The sequence below is a fragment of the Micropterus dolomieu genome, linkage group LG23 (assembly GCF_021292245.1).
Source record: "Micropterus dolomieu isolate WLL.071019.BEF.003 ecotype Adirondacks linkage group LG23, ASM2129224v1, whole genome shotgun sequence".
In the NCBI taxonomy this organism is placed as follows: domain Eukaryota; kingdom Metazoa; phylum Chordata; class Actinopteri; order Centrarchiformes; family Centrarchidae; genus Micropterus; species Micropterus dolomieu.
In genome coordinates, this window is record NC_060172.1 from 15,041,780 (window position 1) to 15,058,476 (window position 16,697).

Genomic DNA, 16,697 nt, shown 5'->3' on the forward strand with positions numbered 1-16,697 from the left:
AGTGACTATATGGTATATTCTAAGCAACTTTTGTTCCATCTACTGGCCACCCTTTCTATATATACACGTTAAGAAACATTACACGCACGCACACACACACACACACACACTCTCTCTTAATCTCGCGTGCTGGACTGCTCAGCCCTGACACACACATACGCAACAGCTGGCTCGGTTTCACTGACAGGTCTTCCTCTTAATTCTCCACCTTGACAGAGCCACACATCATTGCACACACACACACACACACACATACACACACAAACACACAGTCGAGGGCTTGGGGGAACACTAAAGGCACTGACTCACTGAAACACACACACAAAGGCTGACCACCACAGTGTAAGTCTCCTGTCTGTCTTCACTGCTGCTGAGACGAACACAGGCAGGCGGACGACTCGTGCCTCTTCAGGAGGAGGGTGGGTCATGTGTTAGTGGCTGTGACCCTCTGTTAACTGAGAGTCTAACCTGTGAGGGGAGGCAGGAAAACATGACACCACCAGTAGAGTGAGGGAAGGAAGGACGGAGGGGGTGGGGGAGTAGACAGCATCTAATGATCAATGGAAAAGATCGACACATCATTTTCTAAGATAAGATACTAAACTTCATTAGGACTTCATTAGCAATCAATATGTTTTGTGAACTTTTATTCCTATTTTTACAGTACTGGTCTCCTTCCTTCTTTATCCTGTCCTTCTTTCTTCCATCTGTCATTTAGTCATTATTCAATTTTTATGTTTTAATCTGAAAGTCATCTCAGAGGAGCCCATTTTGCAGTGCATGGGTGATGAATGGTATGATCAGTTTTCCCATTAAGAGCACAACATTGGAGGCTTTTGATTTATAGTTTGCTGGTGTTGTGTACTGTAAATGGAATCCCTCATGTTGCCCTCTTCAGGACATGAGATTTCATGAGTAACTAAGATCCACTAGACAAAAACAAACAAACACTGAAACCCTGCTGCCTCATAAAATCAGCCTATGAACTCAAATGTAATTTTACTGAAGTGTAGGGGTGTTAGTACATCGTGTACATGTGTGCATCTTACGCTATGATATTCCTGTAATATCCTCAGGAGTGTCAGAAAGAAAGTTTTTAATGACATTAGAATCTCCCATGATGCTACAATATTCACACCACAGCTTTACTATGCGGTTTGCTCTTGTATCATTTTAAACTGACAGCATGCCCCATAATAAAATATGAAAGCAGAATGAATGACTGGACTGAGTTATGAGATGCATTTAAATAGGAAAACTTCAAGTCATCGTCGCAATATTTAATCCGCGAGGGGAAACCCTTTCATGAATGTCATTCTCAGACTGTATGATAAGCCCATCACAGCGTATCTGAATACCCTTCTAGGGTTAAATTAAATATTTAAAAAGTAGTGCGGGAAGCCGCATTGCTGAGCCCCCTGGCCCGCAGAGGACATTGTGCCCGGAGCCCTTATCTGATCATATGGGAGAAATGCACTGAATAGAAAGCACCCTCCTGCATCCATGCAGGGTAGCTGTGGCTGTGGGCACCTACCTCTGAGCGGCGCCGGTTAGTTGAACATGGGACCATTTCCAGCACGGTTTGCTGCAGAGATGTGAAGCATCAGGGGAGCAACAGTGCACCTCAAAGCATCCCCTGTCCGGTGTTCGGACGATGACGCACCGGGACACCTGCCACCCGAAAAATGGAACCGTTCAGCAGAACGTGACTTGCGTGATGCGCCGACTGAGTGCAATGCGAAATCCCTTGTTTCTGGAGGACAAATGGAACAGAGACGGGTGTTTACGGGGGGAAACTGCTCGGCGCGTTGCACTGATGAGCGACTGACCTCCACATCGCCGCCTGTGTAATGCGCTGGACACCACCGTGCGTCTGGAGAGGCACGTTTCACATGCTGATCTGCTGTGGCGGTGGTGCTGAGCATTCCCTGTTATTGGCACTCACTCAGCCAAAATCTATACTCCCTAATGCATTTTCACATAGATACCAAATAGATTACACTTAAAATCTTTACTGGAATATTATATTTTAGAAATATTAGCCCATAGAGAGACGAGTGTGCCTGTTATAATTACAAGTTTACTGTAGTCAGTTAAGCAATGCAGAGTCATTCTGTAGCCCCTGCAGTGTTTTTCTTTTGGGTTATTGCCTAAAATTAAGAAGAGGTTGTCTTTTTATCAATGGCCCGCGATGATGCTGATTTCCACAGAACACATGCGCGTGTGTAGTATTAACAATGAGCCAATGCGGATCTTTTCATTTAAGGATCACTTTATTGCCTCGTAATACTCTATTTATAATTCTTTACTTTTGTCGCAGGGAATTTACACACACACACACAGACACACACTACCAGAGCTGCTACCTTGCTCAAAGCTCTTCAGCAAGCCATTGTGGGTGTTTCAACCCGCTGGCCCCAGGTGAGGGGCACTCTCTTAATAGACCAACAGAGCCTACTTTCTCATAATAGCCTTTAAAGTTTTATGGAAATTGTCCGACAGGGGGAATAATGGCCAGTAATATCTTTCTGGTGTTTGATTGTGAGTCTATGCTGACCTTATTGTGCTTTATGGTATGTCTTTTATTATCTCCTAAAGCATTAATATAATATTAATTTAATATTCTTACATGCACTGTACACCATATAGGTTTTAGGATTATTTTATTTGAGCCGCCTGTGAGCACACATATGGAGTGTGTGTTATTCCCATATTTCCATAGTCGGTATCCTAAATTTGGCTCAAATGTCTGGAAAAGCTGAAAATATGTGGGTGGGTTGAATGACTTAACTCACTTACCTCACCAACTTACCTTCTGAGGTCCAATTAGCAAGGCACTTACCCCTCACTGGCTTGCAATAAAGGATAGTGGTTGACTGGACAACCCAGTGAATAAGTACCTGAAGTACCTAGGGAAGCAAGATTAAGTTCCCCTATACATGTTTTCACATTATGCACGTCAGCTTTACATGCAATGCCATGCTGCCATGCTGTCATGCTGCAGCCTGCTATGGCCATTAACTACTAACTGTAAAACACATCCGTCCATTATAAGGACAGCACGGTCACCCGTGTCCCATGTTAATTGAGCAGGCCAAGGTCGAGAGGAGAATGGCTGAGTAGGGCAACTGTGGGACCAGAGATATGCTTACAGCACACACTACACATTTTCTTCCTCTTTGTGGCTCTCTGTCATGCCAAGACACACTCTGTGTGGGCCATCCATCTTCTTATGGAGGGAGGAGACAGACCTCCAACTCTCAATGCACACTATGAGAGGTGACTAGCACAACTCAAAAGCAGGCCAATGTCCTACTGTGCGTTTGGCAGCATCAGTGAGTGTGGTGCTCTTCTAGATGGGATGAGCGATGACAGTGCCATATCACACCTGGACAGAGACAGAGTAAAGCTACTTAACAAGCAGGAGGCATTGGCGTGTCCCAGCGTTGTCCTAGTTTTGCGTTTTGTGAGGGTATTTCTTTTTTGCCTGTATGGAAAATTGGTCATATATAAATCCTTTTTATATCACATTCAGATTTTAATTAAGGAATGAAAGTATTTGGAGAACTTCAACATGATGCTGGACTAAGAATGCTCAAGAAGATTTAAGCTGAAATTAGCCCCATCTAGTGGATAAAAAGGGCATACCATGATAGGACAGCAGCCAGTTTCAATATGGGAAGGGTCTTGGGAAGTTTCAATTTACTGTATTCCAGTCAAAGTATCTGCAGTTAAACACAACCCCCTCCCCACTGCAAACATGCTTAATTATGGCAAAAAGATATCAGAGTACAGGTTAATAAAGCATTTCTATTGAAAATATACACGTTTTAACAGGCATGTTTCATACTTGAGGTTTTGCTTTGTACTGCAGGAAATATATGTAGTTTTACCACTGAAATTATTTTACACATATAAGGTTGTTTATATATTAAGTGTTCAGAATACTGAGCTGTGTTCAGCTGCGTGGTAAAATTAAGATAAGCTGAATAAATATAATGTTTAGGTATGAACATTTGAAATATAATACTCTGGTGGTCTGTGGCTTGTGCCAACATCAACTCCTTGTTGGAGTTTATTGATGTGTTTTGCTATCTTGTTCTTTTCACTTCTTCAGAGATTGAATAAATAACAGTACACCCTGCACACCCGCACTAATAGAATAAAGGTCCAAATACCTCCTATGGCATACATGTCCAACATCTGAATTCTCTGGTCCCATTTTTGGCCTCAAGACTGTCTTCATTCTACCAGCCAAGGTAGTTTTATTTTTGTAGCACATTTCAATGTTAACTCACTGTGCTTTAAATTAAAATGTACAAAGCAACAAATGACCTGCAGAAGAATATTAAAAATATAATACATTAAAAATATGCATCAATTTCATTCCAAAGGTGCTATAGCTTATATTGAGTTGGGATCTCGAGGCTGTGGCAGATAAAGTCACTGTCCTGTTTTGTATGTCATCTTGCAGAATGTACATTTGTTTTGTACTACATATGAAAAGAAATCTTTAGAAGTGAAAAGTAACAAAGAACATGTTCTAAAATCCTGTACTTAATTTCAATTTTGAGTTTTCCCATTTTCTGCTAGAATTCTGCTCCCAAGAATTACAATAATGTTCTTTTTACTCCACTAAATTTATTTGCTAACTTTAGTTACTGGTTTCTTTGCAAATTCAAATGAATAACACAAGTGTATTCAACAAAGAAATTATGGATTATCATGGGTTAAGTTAAAACTTTATTGATCCCTGGACAGAAATGTACAAGCTACCGAGCAGTATTTTAAATTAGCTTCACTTTAGCAGCTGCAACATTAAAGTGGGGGTACATATTAATGCATTAATGTTTATGATCCAATATTATAATATACAGTATTTTGAAATGGTCTTTTCTGCATAATGAGTACTTTTATTTTTGGTACTTTAAGAATTTTTTTCATGTTAATACTTCATAGTTTTACTCAAATAAAAGGAATACTATGCTGAATATTCCTCCCTTCCTGAGCTGCCCTAAGGCAAATTAATCATTTATTTTTTCTCAGTATTAAAACGTTTTGACAAAAATCCCACTGTGCTGTCCTCTCGACTCTGCTTTCACTCTTCCATAAAGATCAGTACTGGTTAATCTGACACAATGGGGTGATTCCTGTCATTCCACTACTACAGTTGCATAATTATTTTGGAGTAAGTGGGCGGGCTAAAATATGTCCACATGCATACGTGGCTGCATGTGTGCACTGGTGACATAAACAAACAAAGGTTTTGTTAGTGCAGTAGGTGTCAGGGAGTCATGGCGATCTTTAACCACTTGTTGCTTGTTTTGTCTTTGGCGCCACTGGTACTGAGCTACCCTTTCTACCCACCAACATGCTACACCAAGGTACTGAGCATGGCACGAGATCTCACCCAGTGGGCTGCAGATTTAAAGAGGGATCCTGAAACTGTAAGTCAGCTGCTGTGTTGTCACTCTTAAAGATTTTTGCTTTATATACATTAGATTTACCTCAAAGGTTGTTTTCAGTTCCTATTCTTGAAAGGCCTTGTGTGCCACATTGTATTTTTACTTGTTCTGTGTTTAGTGCTTTTTATGTATTGTGCAAAGGACCATAGTGGAGATAATAGCTATCTAATTCCTTCATTAAGTGTAGTTAGTTACAGGTAAGAATTAATACATTAATTTAGTATAATTCATCAAATCAAAACATAGCAGGGTAAATGTGAACACATTTTAGTAGGATTTATTTAGTTATGTGAGACTCCTGTGAGTATGAGTTTATGGGAATAAAAGCTACATTAGATTATCCTGTCAACGTTGTTTTTTAAAACTTAATGGTACCTATTGTTTTTTTCATCCAGAGCTTCTGCATGCAACACATGCCACCTCTGTATCTTGATGTCCATGTAAGTGTAACTTCAAGTTCCCCATGACTTAAACCTATTTATTATGAATCTTAATAGACTGAAATATTTGGAAGTCAACCTAAGTTAAATTTTAAGATAACATAAAAACTTTACTTGAGAAAATATGTTTTCTGATTGGTATTTTCAGTCGATGTTTATTTCACTCTTTGTTTTGAGCTATCTGGCTGCCCCAAACGTTTCTACACTAACATCTGTGGTATTTTGACTGAAAACCTCAGCTGTAAATCACGCGGCGGGGACACTAATTGCTACTACTCATGCCGCCAGAATGCTTGCGTGATGTACAAAATGAGAACCTACATCTCCCTGGTGGAAGGCCTGCGTGAGCGCCGTTGCGCTTACACCAGAGAAGTGAGGAAGCTGGGTGTCACTCTGAGACAGCTCTTCATCATCATGTCAGAGAAATGTCATGGGGTAAGACAAGACAAATGGTCTGAATAAGTTCAACACAATGAGATTCAATACAATATATAAAATGAAACTACATGTACCTTAAATCAGTTTGCATGGAAAGATTTTTTTGTACATTATCTGTACTTTTAGCGGAATATAACATTTTTGAAAAAGTGACTTTCTCTTCTGTGAATAAATAAGGTACAATTCATAGTGGTAGTAGCACTGTTAGTAAAAGTTGTATTGTTTTGGTCCACTTAACCTTGTGACACCCAAAGCCCGATCTGGGGGACACTACAGTAGCAATATGTAGAAATTTCACAAACAAGTGACACTATGTAAAGTTGTACGAATAAGGAGATTAAATACACTTATATTTGATTAGACTGTTGTCTTTTCAGTCCTTGTTGTCTACAACAATCAAAGTACAATGCATGCCACAGAATGTAAGTGAAAACTTAAAAATATGTCATCTCATCCAGCAACATAATAAATCCTTGAAATCTTTACATCCAATTTGTTTTTATGTAAGTAAATCATCTCATACAGGGTTAAACAAAAACAATCAATGCTATTTTTAACAAAAGAAATCACACTTTTTTTAGTGTGTCCTTTATGATGTCATGACTATCTGATAAGTGATGTAAAATTCCCATTATCACCATGTTTGTATTTCCTGTGTAGCAGCTAGTGAGTGGTAGTTAGTAAGAGGTATTAACTGTCATGGCCATAGCCAGTTATTATGACAGAGGTTAATGGAAATTAGCCTTTTGTGTGATAATCGCAAACGTTTGTATTAAGATATGTAGCTACACTGATTCATTGACCACCTATCCAGCTGTACAGTGTATTAACCTCATCCAAGATGTAAAAGTGAAATCAACTTTCTTTAAGATTATTAGTTGAGCTACAGATCATTTATTGGCACGTTAACCAGAAAAATATAGTTGTAATTCAGCACTAAATTTGACTTAGTCTGCTGTACACAAAGTCTCCAACTAACTTGCCATTATGAATTTTTGAAATGAAAAACTTGCGTAATAATAATAATTCAAATTTATCTGCACTATATCCACTGAGCCAAAGTCACTGCAGCCCAACATGTCACAGAAAAAGGGAAAACAGACTAACACTGATGAGATGCATTCAAACTGACTGCTAGTAGGTCATTTCACAGGATTAAACAGGGTTTATAATGGATTACCAAAAAACATTCAGTTCTCAGTGGATGTTTGATCCTGCTCACCTGAACTATGAAGTCAGGCACATCTGGGTCTGTGCCTGATTTCCCATAACATAATGAGTGACATGACATGTCTGCGCAGACCAGGCCATGATGTCTCGACAAAGGGTTAGAGATAATCCACTTTTGTTTTGGTCATTTTAGAAAGCTTCAATAACAGAGAAATGGTTGATTAAGGTCAATTATAGACTGGAAAAAAAGGAAAAGGATGGAGTGCACACATGTCACATGGGTGATTTTCTGTTTGGGATTTTTATTTGTACCTGCACTTTCAATCCCTATAACAATGTATTTAACATGAAGGCTCATGAGATTGAGCTGCATATGAAATGTGAATCCTGAATAATGATCTTATTCAATCACAAACGTCTATTTCACTTATCTTTTTTATAGGACTTGGTGTTCACGATCTATGACTGTGCGGCACTGGAGCACTAACCTACCCAAAATGACTATATTACTGCTCAAAGTCTTTCAAAGGAGAGTGGAGAGACAGCAATCTGTCAATGTACATTCTCCAAGCGTCTGCAGTGATTGAAAGACACAAGGCTGAAGTTAAGTTTATATCTATAGTAACTCTGGTTGTGTAACTATGTTAAATAAACATACTGTAATAATCTGTTTTCTAACTTTAATGGGGTTTATTAGTATCACTAATTATCACATCTTTCCTATGGAATCTGACTGGAAAAATTTCACATAATAAACTTTATTAAAATGCCTTTTGTTATTCTCATTTATTGACAATAAACACAATATGCATCTCATGTATTTTAATAAAAGATTGTATTTACTTGTTCTAATTACTCCTCCAATGATATCAAAGTGACTCCAGGTTAAATCCGTCACATATTGACAGATCGTTAAAGAGAGCATTTTTAACAGCAAACATTTTGACTTGTGTTCAGGTGTCCCAGTAAGTCAGTATGACAGTGAGCCACCATGGACTGAATCATGAAGCTGAAGCAACTAAATGGAGTTCATCCATCATTAATTTCATTGTTTACACCAGTGCAAATGTCTTCTGTGACATAAGGTCTGTTGTTAGGCATTTCTGAGTATTTCTAAATCATCATTACCCAGTATTTATTGGTGTGTGAAAGGATCAAAATTACTTAAAACCAATAGGGATTTTAGAGGGAGAGAAAGGGCTTCAAGTTAACATGCTGGAGCTTAATTGAGAGAGGTTTGTAGGAACTGTACAAAGTATGTACACAAAGTATACACACAATTACAACAGTGACAACTCATTAGTGTTAGGAGATTAGTAGAGACCTTTGGAGATTTACAGGAGCTGTGATTAAATCTCTTTCACAATGTATCAACAATAGTAAGTGCTATTAGAGACTGTTTAACAAAATGGTTGGTTTTGCATGAAGTTTAAACAATTAAGATAAATAAACCTATACACTAAAATTGATAAATATATCCTGATGCATATCTTGAAACAGTAAAGCTGCCGTTGAAACACAACATGCCAAATTCCGTCTTCCAACCCACAGTTTAGTGCAGTACTGATGAGCAAGCAAAGCATAACATCACCGCGCTGCTGCCAATCTTCCTGTCCATAATTGCTAATTCAGCAGTTAATTGTTTGGATAATCTTTCCATAGAATTCCATAGAGAGAAATTCACTGTTACAAATTAGATAATAAATGAAAGTTAAAGAGTTTCATTCTGAAGGTTAGAAAAACATCAGATAAAACATAACTGTAAAAGGTCACAGCAGCATAGAGCACAAAACTACACTAAAGGAAAGAGGAAAAATCATACACCCCATGATCCTATAGTTACATTTAGTTATCTATGCTATTTAATCCTTTATTTAAAAAGGAAAAAATGAATATAGTATAAAAACATGACTGTTTTCCCAGATCCCAGGTGATGTCTTCAAATTGATTGACCCAAACACATTCAATTTAAAATTATATAAAACATGAAAGCTACACAGTATCGCATCTGAGATGCCGGAAACACAGAATGTTTGGTATTTGGGCTTAATGCTTTATAAAATATTATTTAATTCATCTGTAGCTTTCTCACATTGAGGTCGTTTATCAACGACTGTGCTGAATGTGCCACTAGAGGGCGCTTGAGTACTGCCTGTAAAGGTGACGAGCAGGGTAGTTGAGCCATCATGTAGAGAAGAGAAGAAAGTAAGAAGATTGCAGATGAATTCTGATTTTAAAACTTCCTAATTAAACTGTATTAAACTGTAATGATCTATCACTAACTGTGTCTGAGTCTCACTTGTACTGTTCTTTAATAATATTTAAAAAAAAAAAAACCCTTAACATTATAGTGATGCAGTAGGATGTAAACAAAAAAGTAAATTAGGGTCACAATGAACTCATAACTGCAGCTTAGAGCCTCCAAGAAGTGGAGTAGGTTAATGGCACAGCTGTGTGGGCTGTGGGAGCCAGCCAGAGGACACGCCCAGCACCAACCCGGACATGAAGTCCTTGTACTTCATCAGCGCAACAGTGACGACGAGTTACTCTTTCAAAGAAACTACATTTCCATGACGGCAGAGGGAGGGTTGTTGAGTAGCAAGGTGGGGCGTTTTCGAGCAGTAAGAAGCAACAAGTTGCCCTGGCAGGCGGGCAAGCGGCTATTCCATCGTGTTTCCAGCGGCAGGTGGTCACCGCGCGTCCAGCACTTCCCCGCATCTTGTGAATGGGACTATGAACGCAGAGTCTTCAGAGACCCGGGTTGTCATGGACGGAGTAGACCAACTTCTTTGAAGTAGCTCAAGTCTATTATTCTTTTCTCTTGGACACGGAAAGTGACGTTTGGTGAACTGGTAGAGTATCTGGCCACGCGCCTCTGCGCTCTCTGTGAAGAGCCTTTTGACACTTTTTTTTATTTTATTTTTTATTTTAGTTGAATTTTATCGCACTGTAAATAATGGCACTCGCGAGATTCAGCAGAATACTCCGTCTGCCAACACTTGAAATCAAAAAGAAAGTAAAGCAGTATGAGCACGTCCATCGGGACATCGATCCAAACGACATATGGGAAATTATTGGCGAGCTGGGCGACGGAGCGTTTGGGAAGGTCTATAAGGTGAGTGTGGTCTCAGAGGTACCTGCACACTGACCACATTAGTGCAGTGATGAACCTGTTTATAGTTCTTAATCCTCTTAAACTTTATTGATAAGTTGCCCACCTGTTGTCAAGTCCAGTATACACTGTTAAATGTTAGATGAGCTTCTTGAATACTTAAACTGTAAATCTTATGTTCTCCCACAATGTTTGCTAGCTTTTATGTGCTTCTCCATGATTAAATACATCATACTTCAGTTTCCTTTAGTATGATCGAGTTTCCATTGCAGTGCACATATCTCTTTCTTAGAATATAGCCTGCAATAAAAAAGGTGTGAACTACTTCCAGTCACCTGTGGATGCTGCACCGTCCCTGAGATTGTGACTTAATACCTCAACTATGCTGTTGCTTCAGAGTTTCACTGTAAGAACAAGGTCAGGTATTCATCAAACTGTGGCTTTGGGTATCGCGGATAGGTTATGCAACATGACCAGTGGATGAAAACTTGTTAAATAATCATTTATTACATACATGTTAGTCAAAGATAGTTTATGTCCTTTTGCTGAGATCAGCATCCTCAGTTTTATTTCTTGTATGAGTGGCTTGTTGAAGCAACTTGGTTTCTCTCATTCTCTTAAATCATAGTTTTACTGAAGTATGTAAAAAGAGACTCACTCCTCTAGTGATTTTTCTTGTGAGTTTTAGAAACACCTTCAATCACCCACCTGACTCCCTCACTCACTCTCTTCCTTAGTTCTGTCCGTTTCCTCTCAAACATCAGCAGCAGCACTACTTTTGGCTCAGAGGAGTTATTTAATCTGGATCTGTTCGCTGGTCCGCCCCCTCTGTGTGCAGCATGGCACAGGCGCTCTGTGTCTGTGCTGCCCTGTGGAGCACAGTGAAAGTCTTTGACACATCTAGAGGGGGGGCCTCAGTGGAAGAAGTGATGCCTTACCAGAGGTCTGCGCTGAACAGCAAATGTAGTCTTTTTAGAGGGCTCCACCTTATTTAGGTATTTTGTTTTTGCTGGACAGTATGCACACACTGGGGCATCAGGAGCGCAGACACGGGAAGATGAATTTTGAAAGTTCATAATCAGAGACCTCCATCTGTCCCAATGAAATGTCAGAGTCTCAGGGGAATGGTGCCTTTTTTACAATGAAATTAAAAGAAAATGGTTTATTTCTTGCTTGTGTAGCCACAGGTCTGAATTAAACATTATGGAAGTTGTCTTGTATTGAGTCTTGTGAGCAGAGAGAGTATGTGAGGCATCCTGTGGATGGTCTTTTGACAGATAAAAACAACAAGGACAGAAGTGAAGCAACCGGTATAGCATGAAAACAAACAATGCTTTTAGTTTGCTTCTAAGATGCTGAGGGACTCACTGAACATGAGGGGCTTTAAGTTTAAAGATGGCCGTTAGTTGAGTGTTACAGCGTGGGGGCATACACACTAACTGGCAAGCTTTTTGAAATGTCCCCTCTAAGTCTTTCTTATACAAATGCCAAGCCTCGTCTTTGGCTTCGGTTTCCTCTCCTGAGTGGTTTGGAGGAGGACAGCTCCACACCTGCATCTGTCAAGATAGAAAGGGGAGGGCGGCAGAGTGGGGAGCAGATGATTACCAAGAGAGGTAATCGTGGGACTTTCATCAGGGGACAACTTCCTCTCATCGCTCCCGAACCTCCGAATGATCTGCTCGTCTGTGGGAGGGAGAGGCCTCGAGTGGTGAATTGCACATGTTTTCCGTTGTTAAAGGCTTTTGATATAGAGCAGGGAGGAGGCTCGGTATCTCAGTCACAAGTGAAATCAGCTGCTTATCAGACTGTTAGGGGCAGGAGTCAAATAAAAAGCTGGGCTTGGATGTGTGACAGACACCAGAAGAACAATACGGATCGTCCCTTCATAAAAAAGAAATTTTTGTCAAATGCGCGTCGCAAGGGCCCCTGCTCAGGCAGCTTCTTTAGTTTCCAACACCTGTCTTTGAGATTAAGCACAGACCTCTTCAACTGTACAGTGTTGGTTTAGAGTACAGAGTGCTTCTGTCAGCCTGACTCTCTAAAGGTCAATGTCGCCATTGGGAGAATAACAACTCACTTTGTTGCTCAAGGGGAGTGTTAAGGACAAATCAAGCTGCGTGTGTTTATGAATCGCAGGAACAGCGTGAAAGAAGGATCTAATAAAATGCAATATAATTCTTCAGTTATCGAATGTGTTCTGTTGTATTTCCAGAGTCTTTCCCTGTAGGAACAACTGGACTTTTCTATTGCTGATGTTCTGCTGCAGATAAGGCATCCTGGGTGAATTTGATCAAGTTTATTTTATCATACCTCTTTTCTATAAAGTTTTGCCTAGAAACTCCTCTTTGGTTGAACTGTTGTACATTTAGATTTTTTTAAAGGGTCACATGCCAAAATGGTTTACTGTTTAATGTTTATTTGCATGAAAAAGTGAAACTAATGGTCTAATGTGTATGTTTTTTGATCTAGTAATTATTTTTGCATAACAATAGACACAAGAATTTACATGAAAAGTGAATGTAATGCAATTGATGGTTGATATTATGTTTACCTAACTTAAGCTAAGCAGCTTAGCACATAGTTTGACAAAATAAACACACCAAATGCAGAGAATTCATTTTTGAAATGCAGGTTTTGGTGAAGGAGCCTCACAGACGTGCATAAACAAGCTGTTGTTGACATGCTGAAGTTACAGTATCACTGTCCACCATCAGTGTGGAGGTGTGTTAAACAGAAATATTTAAAGACAGTGTATTTGTTCAAGTGTAATCTGTGTGACTTTAAGATTTAAATTGCAGTTTGATTCAATTGCATGCTTGCCCTTTAGCTCATATTGCAAGTCCTTGACACACTGCTCCAAATGTTGCACCATGTTGTGCAAACCCCATAATCAACATAATACCACAATACTGTGGTGATGCTTAAAAATCCCCCCAGACATTTCTGGCTTTCATTCTCCCCATAACCACTTTCATACTTTAAGTCATGACAGGAGAATGTCTCACTTCCTGTCCACCCAGTGATTCAAAGGATGTCTTTTTTATTGTTTTGTACGCACCTGTCTATGCATGCTTGCACTTGTTTGAAAGAGTGTGTTCGTGTGTGAAGGTGGGTGGCTGTAGCTGAAGCATGAAACAGAGGATTGTATGGTTCCCCTCACTAATTAATGGGCCACGTGCCGCTGAGCACATTGCCCTGCTGCCGCTGGTGGAGTGTTTCCATAGACACGTGCACACTGTGAGGTTACGCTCCGTCAAATTCCCACTATACGGTGAAAACCACTGTAGCTCTTATCCCAGTTGGTCTGCGAAATGTTAAAGAAAGTGACAGAGGAATTGTTTGTGTAGTTAGCTACATACTGTATGAGTATTGCACTCTCTTGATCGAGTATACTTGATACAATTTCAATATATTCAGACACTTCATGAACAACAACGGCTTTTGTACACAGTCTCAAAAGCGGGACAACACTTCTATGTGCACAATTTCTTTTTGTTTTTGAGTTTCTGAAGTGGAAGGGTGTGAACTGCGAGAGGCATGGTGTTGTGAAAAGAGAAGTCAGTTTGCAAGTGAAAACACACTTTTGAAACATGGTTCTAAGTGGCGAGTTGAACAGGTTAGAGGGCGCAGTCTGTGCCTTTTTTACATGGTTATCTTTTGTCACTTTTCATTCAAGACTGTTGGGTATAATTAAGTTGGTTCTAATGGGTCAGATTTTCATTCAGCCAAGGCCAGAATAGACTTGTGGATGTAATCCATAAAACTGTTTTGGAACTAGTATTTGTCTGTTGAAAATGAATTAATGCACATTAGGTTTCAATAATGTGTCATTTTAGATCAGGCCTGGTTTCTTGGGCCTCTGAAGACATTTACTACCAGGCCAGATGTCTTACGACAACTGGATTGCTTTATGGCACACATTAGGAAATGTGTTGTGCTGGTCTGGCTTGTAAGGACAGATGGTGGAACAAGTGAAAGGCTTATGGAAAAATCACTTAAAACATGATTATCCTCCTTTAGTCAAGTGAAAAAGGCACACACTGGGTGTCATCAGTGGTTGCAACATCCTCTTTGCGAAGGAAAACCACAAGGTATATGTTCAATGCTGTTGTCTTAATTTAGAACATGGCGTTGCCACAAAGACGTATGTTGAAATGCCTTTGGTGAGACCATCGTCAGTGCTCCTGAAGCTAAGTCTAATCTCAGGGACCAGCTGGGCCCAAAGTGACTGATAAGAGCCCTGCTGGGGTGGGCTCAGCATGCTGGGGGGGGAGTCTTCATCCTCTTGATGACATTGTTACTAGCACTTACAGAAAACAATTTCTGTGTTCCTACATCCAATATAGGCTACTGCTGGTAGGTTGAAGACGTTCATGACGATTTATGATACATATTTTTAGTCTTGTGGAGTCCATTCTCAGAAAACCTTAGAATCAAAGCAAGAAGTAGCCTAACACAGTAACCAAATACCTCAGACTTGGATATATGTAATGTTTCATTTTTTTTTTTTCTTTGTTAGATTTGCTCTCCTTTTATGAATTTAAAATGGAATCACATTGTAAGTTTGCCATTTGCTTGAGGTTATTTCAGATCAGTTCTACAATTCTACCGAATAATCTGGCATTTTACAATACCTGTCTGAGCCTAGTTTTAGCAGCACACTCTAACCACGAGTGTGTAACTGCTTCAATCTGTTACTACTTTTATTGTGTACTGTGAGCTACAGTACAGTACAGCTCTCATCTGTCATGAGATTCATGCTTTATTAAGCATGGGCTTAAATAAAGAAAGGCCTTGCATGAGTATGAATGATTGAAGTAAGCAGGAGTTCTTTTTTTTCTGTCTGTGGCATGTCATGATTTCCTGCCTCACTAACCTGCTTTGGCGCTTGCAACTTTGTTCACTTCAAGGTTTTGAATGTGGGACATCTTGCAATGATGATCAAAACTTCCACATCTTGCAAAGAGTCATTTCTCCATCTTGGGGCCGTTAAGTTTGAACGTCGCTCTGTTAAGTGCTCCACGCCCAGTTATATTCTGTGAGAGCATAATTGACATGCTTTCATGCAGGCAGCAGGTTGTGTAAGAGGAAGAATCTTGTCGCTGAGTTGACAGAAGAAAATATGCCAAACATCAGTTTAGGTGCTTTTTTTTTCTTTCAGAGCAGGAACAACTGGATCTTCAGTTCATTCAGTTAAAATTCAAAAGCCACAAACACATGCATTACTTTGTCACATTTTAAGGTTGGATTTAGCCATAAGATTAGGTGTAAAGTTCACGTGTCTACTCAAATGTGGAGGTGAAAAGTATGTCCCAGCTTTGCAGCCTTGCAAAAGCATTTAAGTCACTTTCCTGCTGAGTAGGTGTTATGTAAACCAAGATCAGTCTCTCTTAAAATAACTCAACTCTTAAGTTTGGTAGCACTGGCCCTAACCATCAAAATCAGACTGCTGATCACGTCTGTGCGCAAATTGAATTAGCCTAATAGTGATTGCAATGTCAAAACAAGTTTAAATCTACTTCTCACAACTGCCCCAATTTATATTGGGGTTTTTGTCTTTTTTGAAAAAATGGTTTTGTCAGTCACTCTGGAGAAAACCCCATGTTGCCATAGGAATATTATCACATCCGTGTTTAACCACCCAGGCACATGCATGAATTCCTGCTTTGTTGCCACCAGTGTGGAAGGGATGTCAGTTAAAACTGAGTGGCATGTCTTGTAAAACAAGTTTGAGGCATAAACATAGAAGTAAATGAGCCTTGCTGTGGAAGAATATGCCCTTCTTCTAATAAACGAGTGCTGTGAGTGCTAGGTTTGGTTTACAAGTAATGTAAGTAATATAAATTTAATTTTCTCAATTTATACAAATTGACATTATCTAGCAAAATAATGATTATGACTAAATTGGTGATCATGCTTTACATAATAAAGTTAGTATACCAAAAGAACCGCTGGGGGGAAGCTGCGGGGAAGACCCAGGACTAGGTGGCGAGATTATAGTTGTGGTCGAAACATCAAAAAAATGTATAATAATAATTATATAATGGGAACTGCTGTCACATTGAGAATGCT

At 39.5% G+C, this 16,697-nt stretch overlaps 2 protein-coding genes across 2 annotated transcripts in view; both read left to right on the top strand.

The window, feature by feature from the left end:
* Window positions 1-5,294: 5,294 nt before the first annotated feature.
* zmp:0000001268 (CYTL1 domain-containing protein) lies at window positions 5,295-8,000 on the top strand. The gene is made up of 4 exons (XM_046039602.1): window positions 5,295-5,447; window positions 5,861-5,905; window positions 6,194-6,340; window positions 7,956-8,000. The coding sequence occupies exons 1-4, from the start codon at window positions 5,295-5,297 to the stop codon at window positions 7,998-8,000; spliced, it is 390 nt and encodes a 129-aa protein (XP_045895558.1).
* A 2,094-nt stretch (window positions 8,001-10,094) lies between these two features.
* Window positions 10,095-16,697, top strand: part of stk10 (serine/threonine kinase 10) — a 48,292-nt gene continuing 41,689 nt past the window's right edge. The window contains exon 1 of the mRNA XM_046040565.1: window positions 10,095-10,628. Within this exon, the coding sequence (XP_045896521.1) occupies window positions 10,470-10,628 (159 nt within the window). The 5' untranslated portion in view covers window positions 10,095-10,469. The remainder of the gene's footprint in view (window positions 10,629-16,697) is intronic.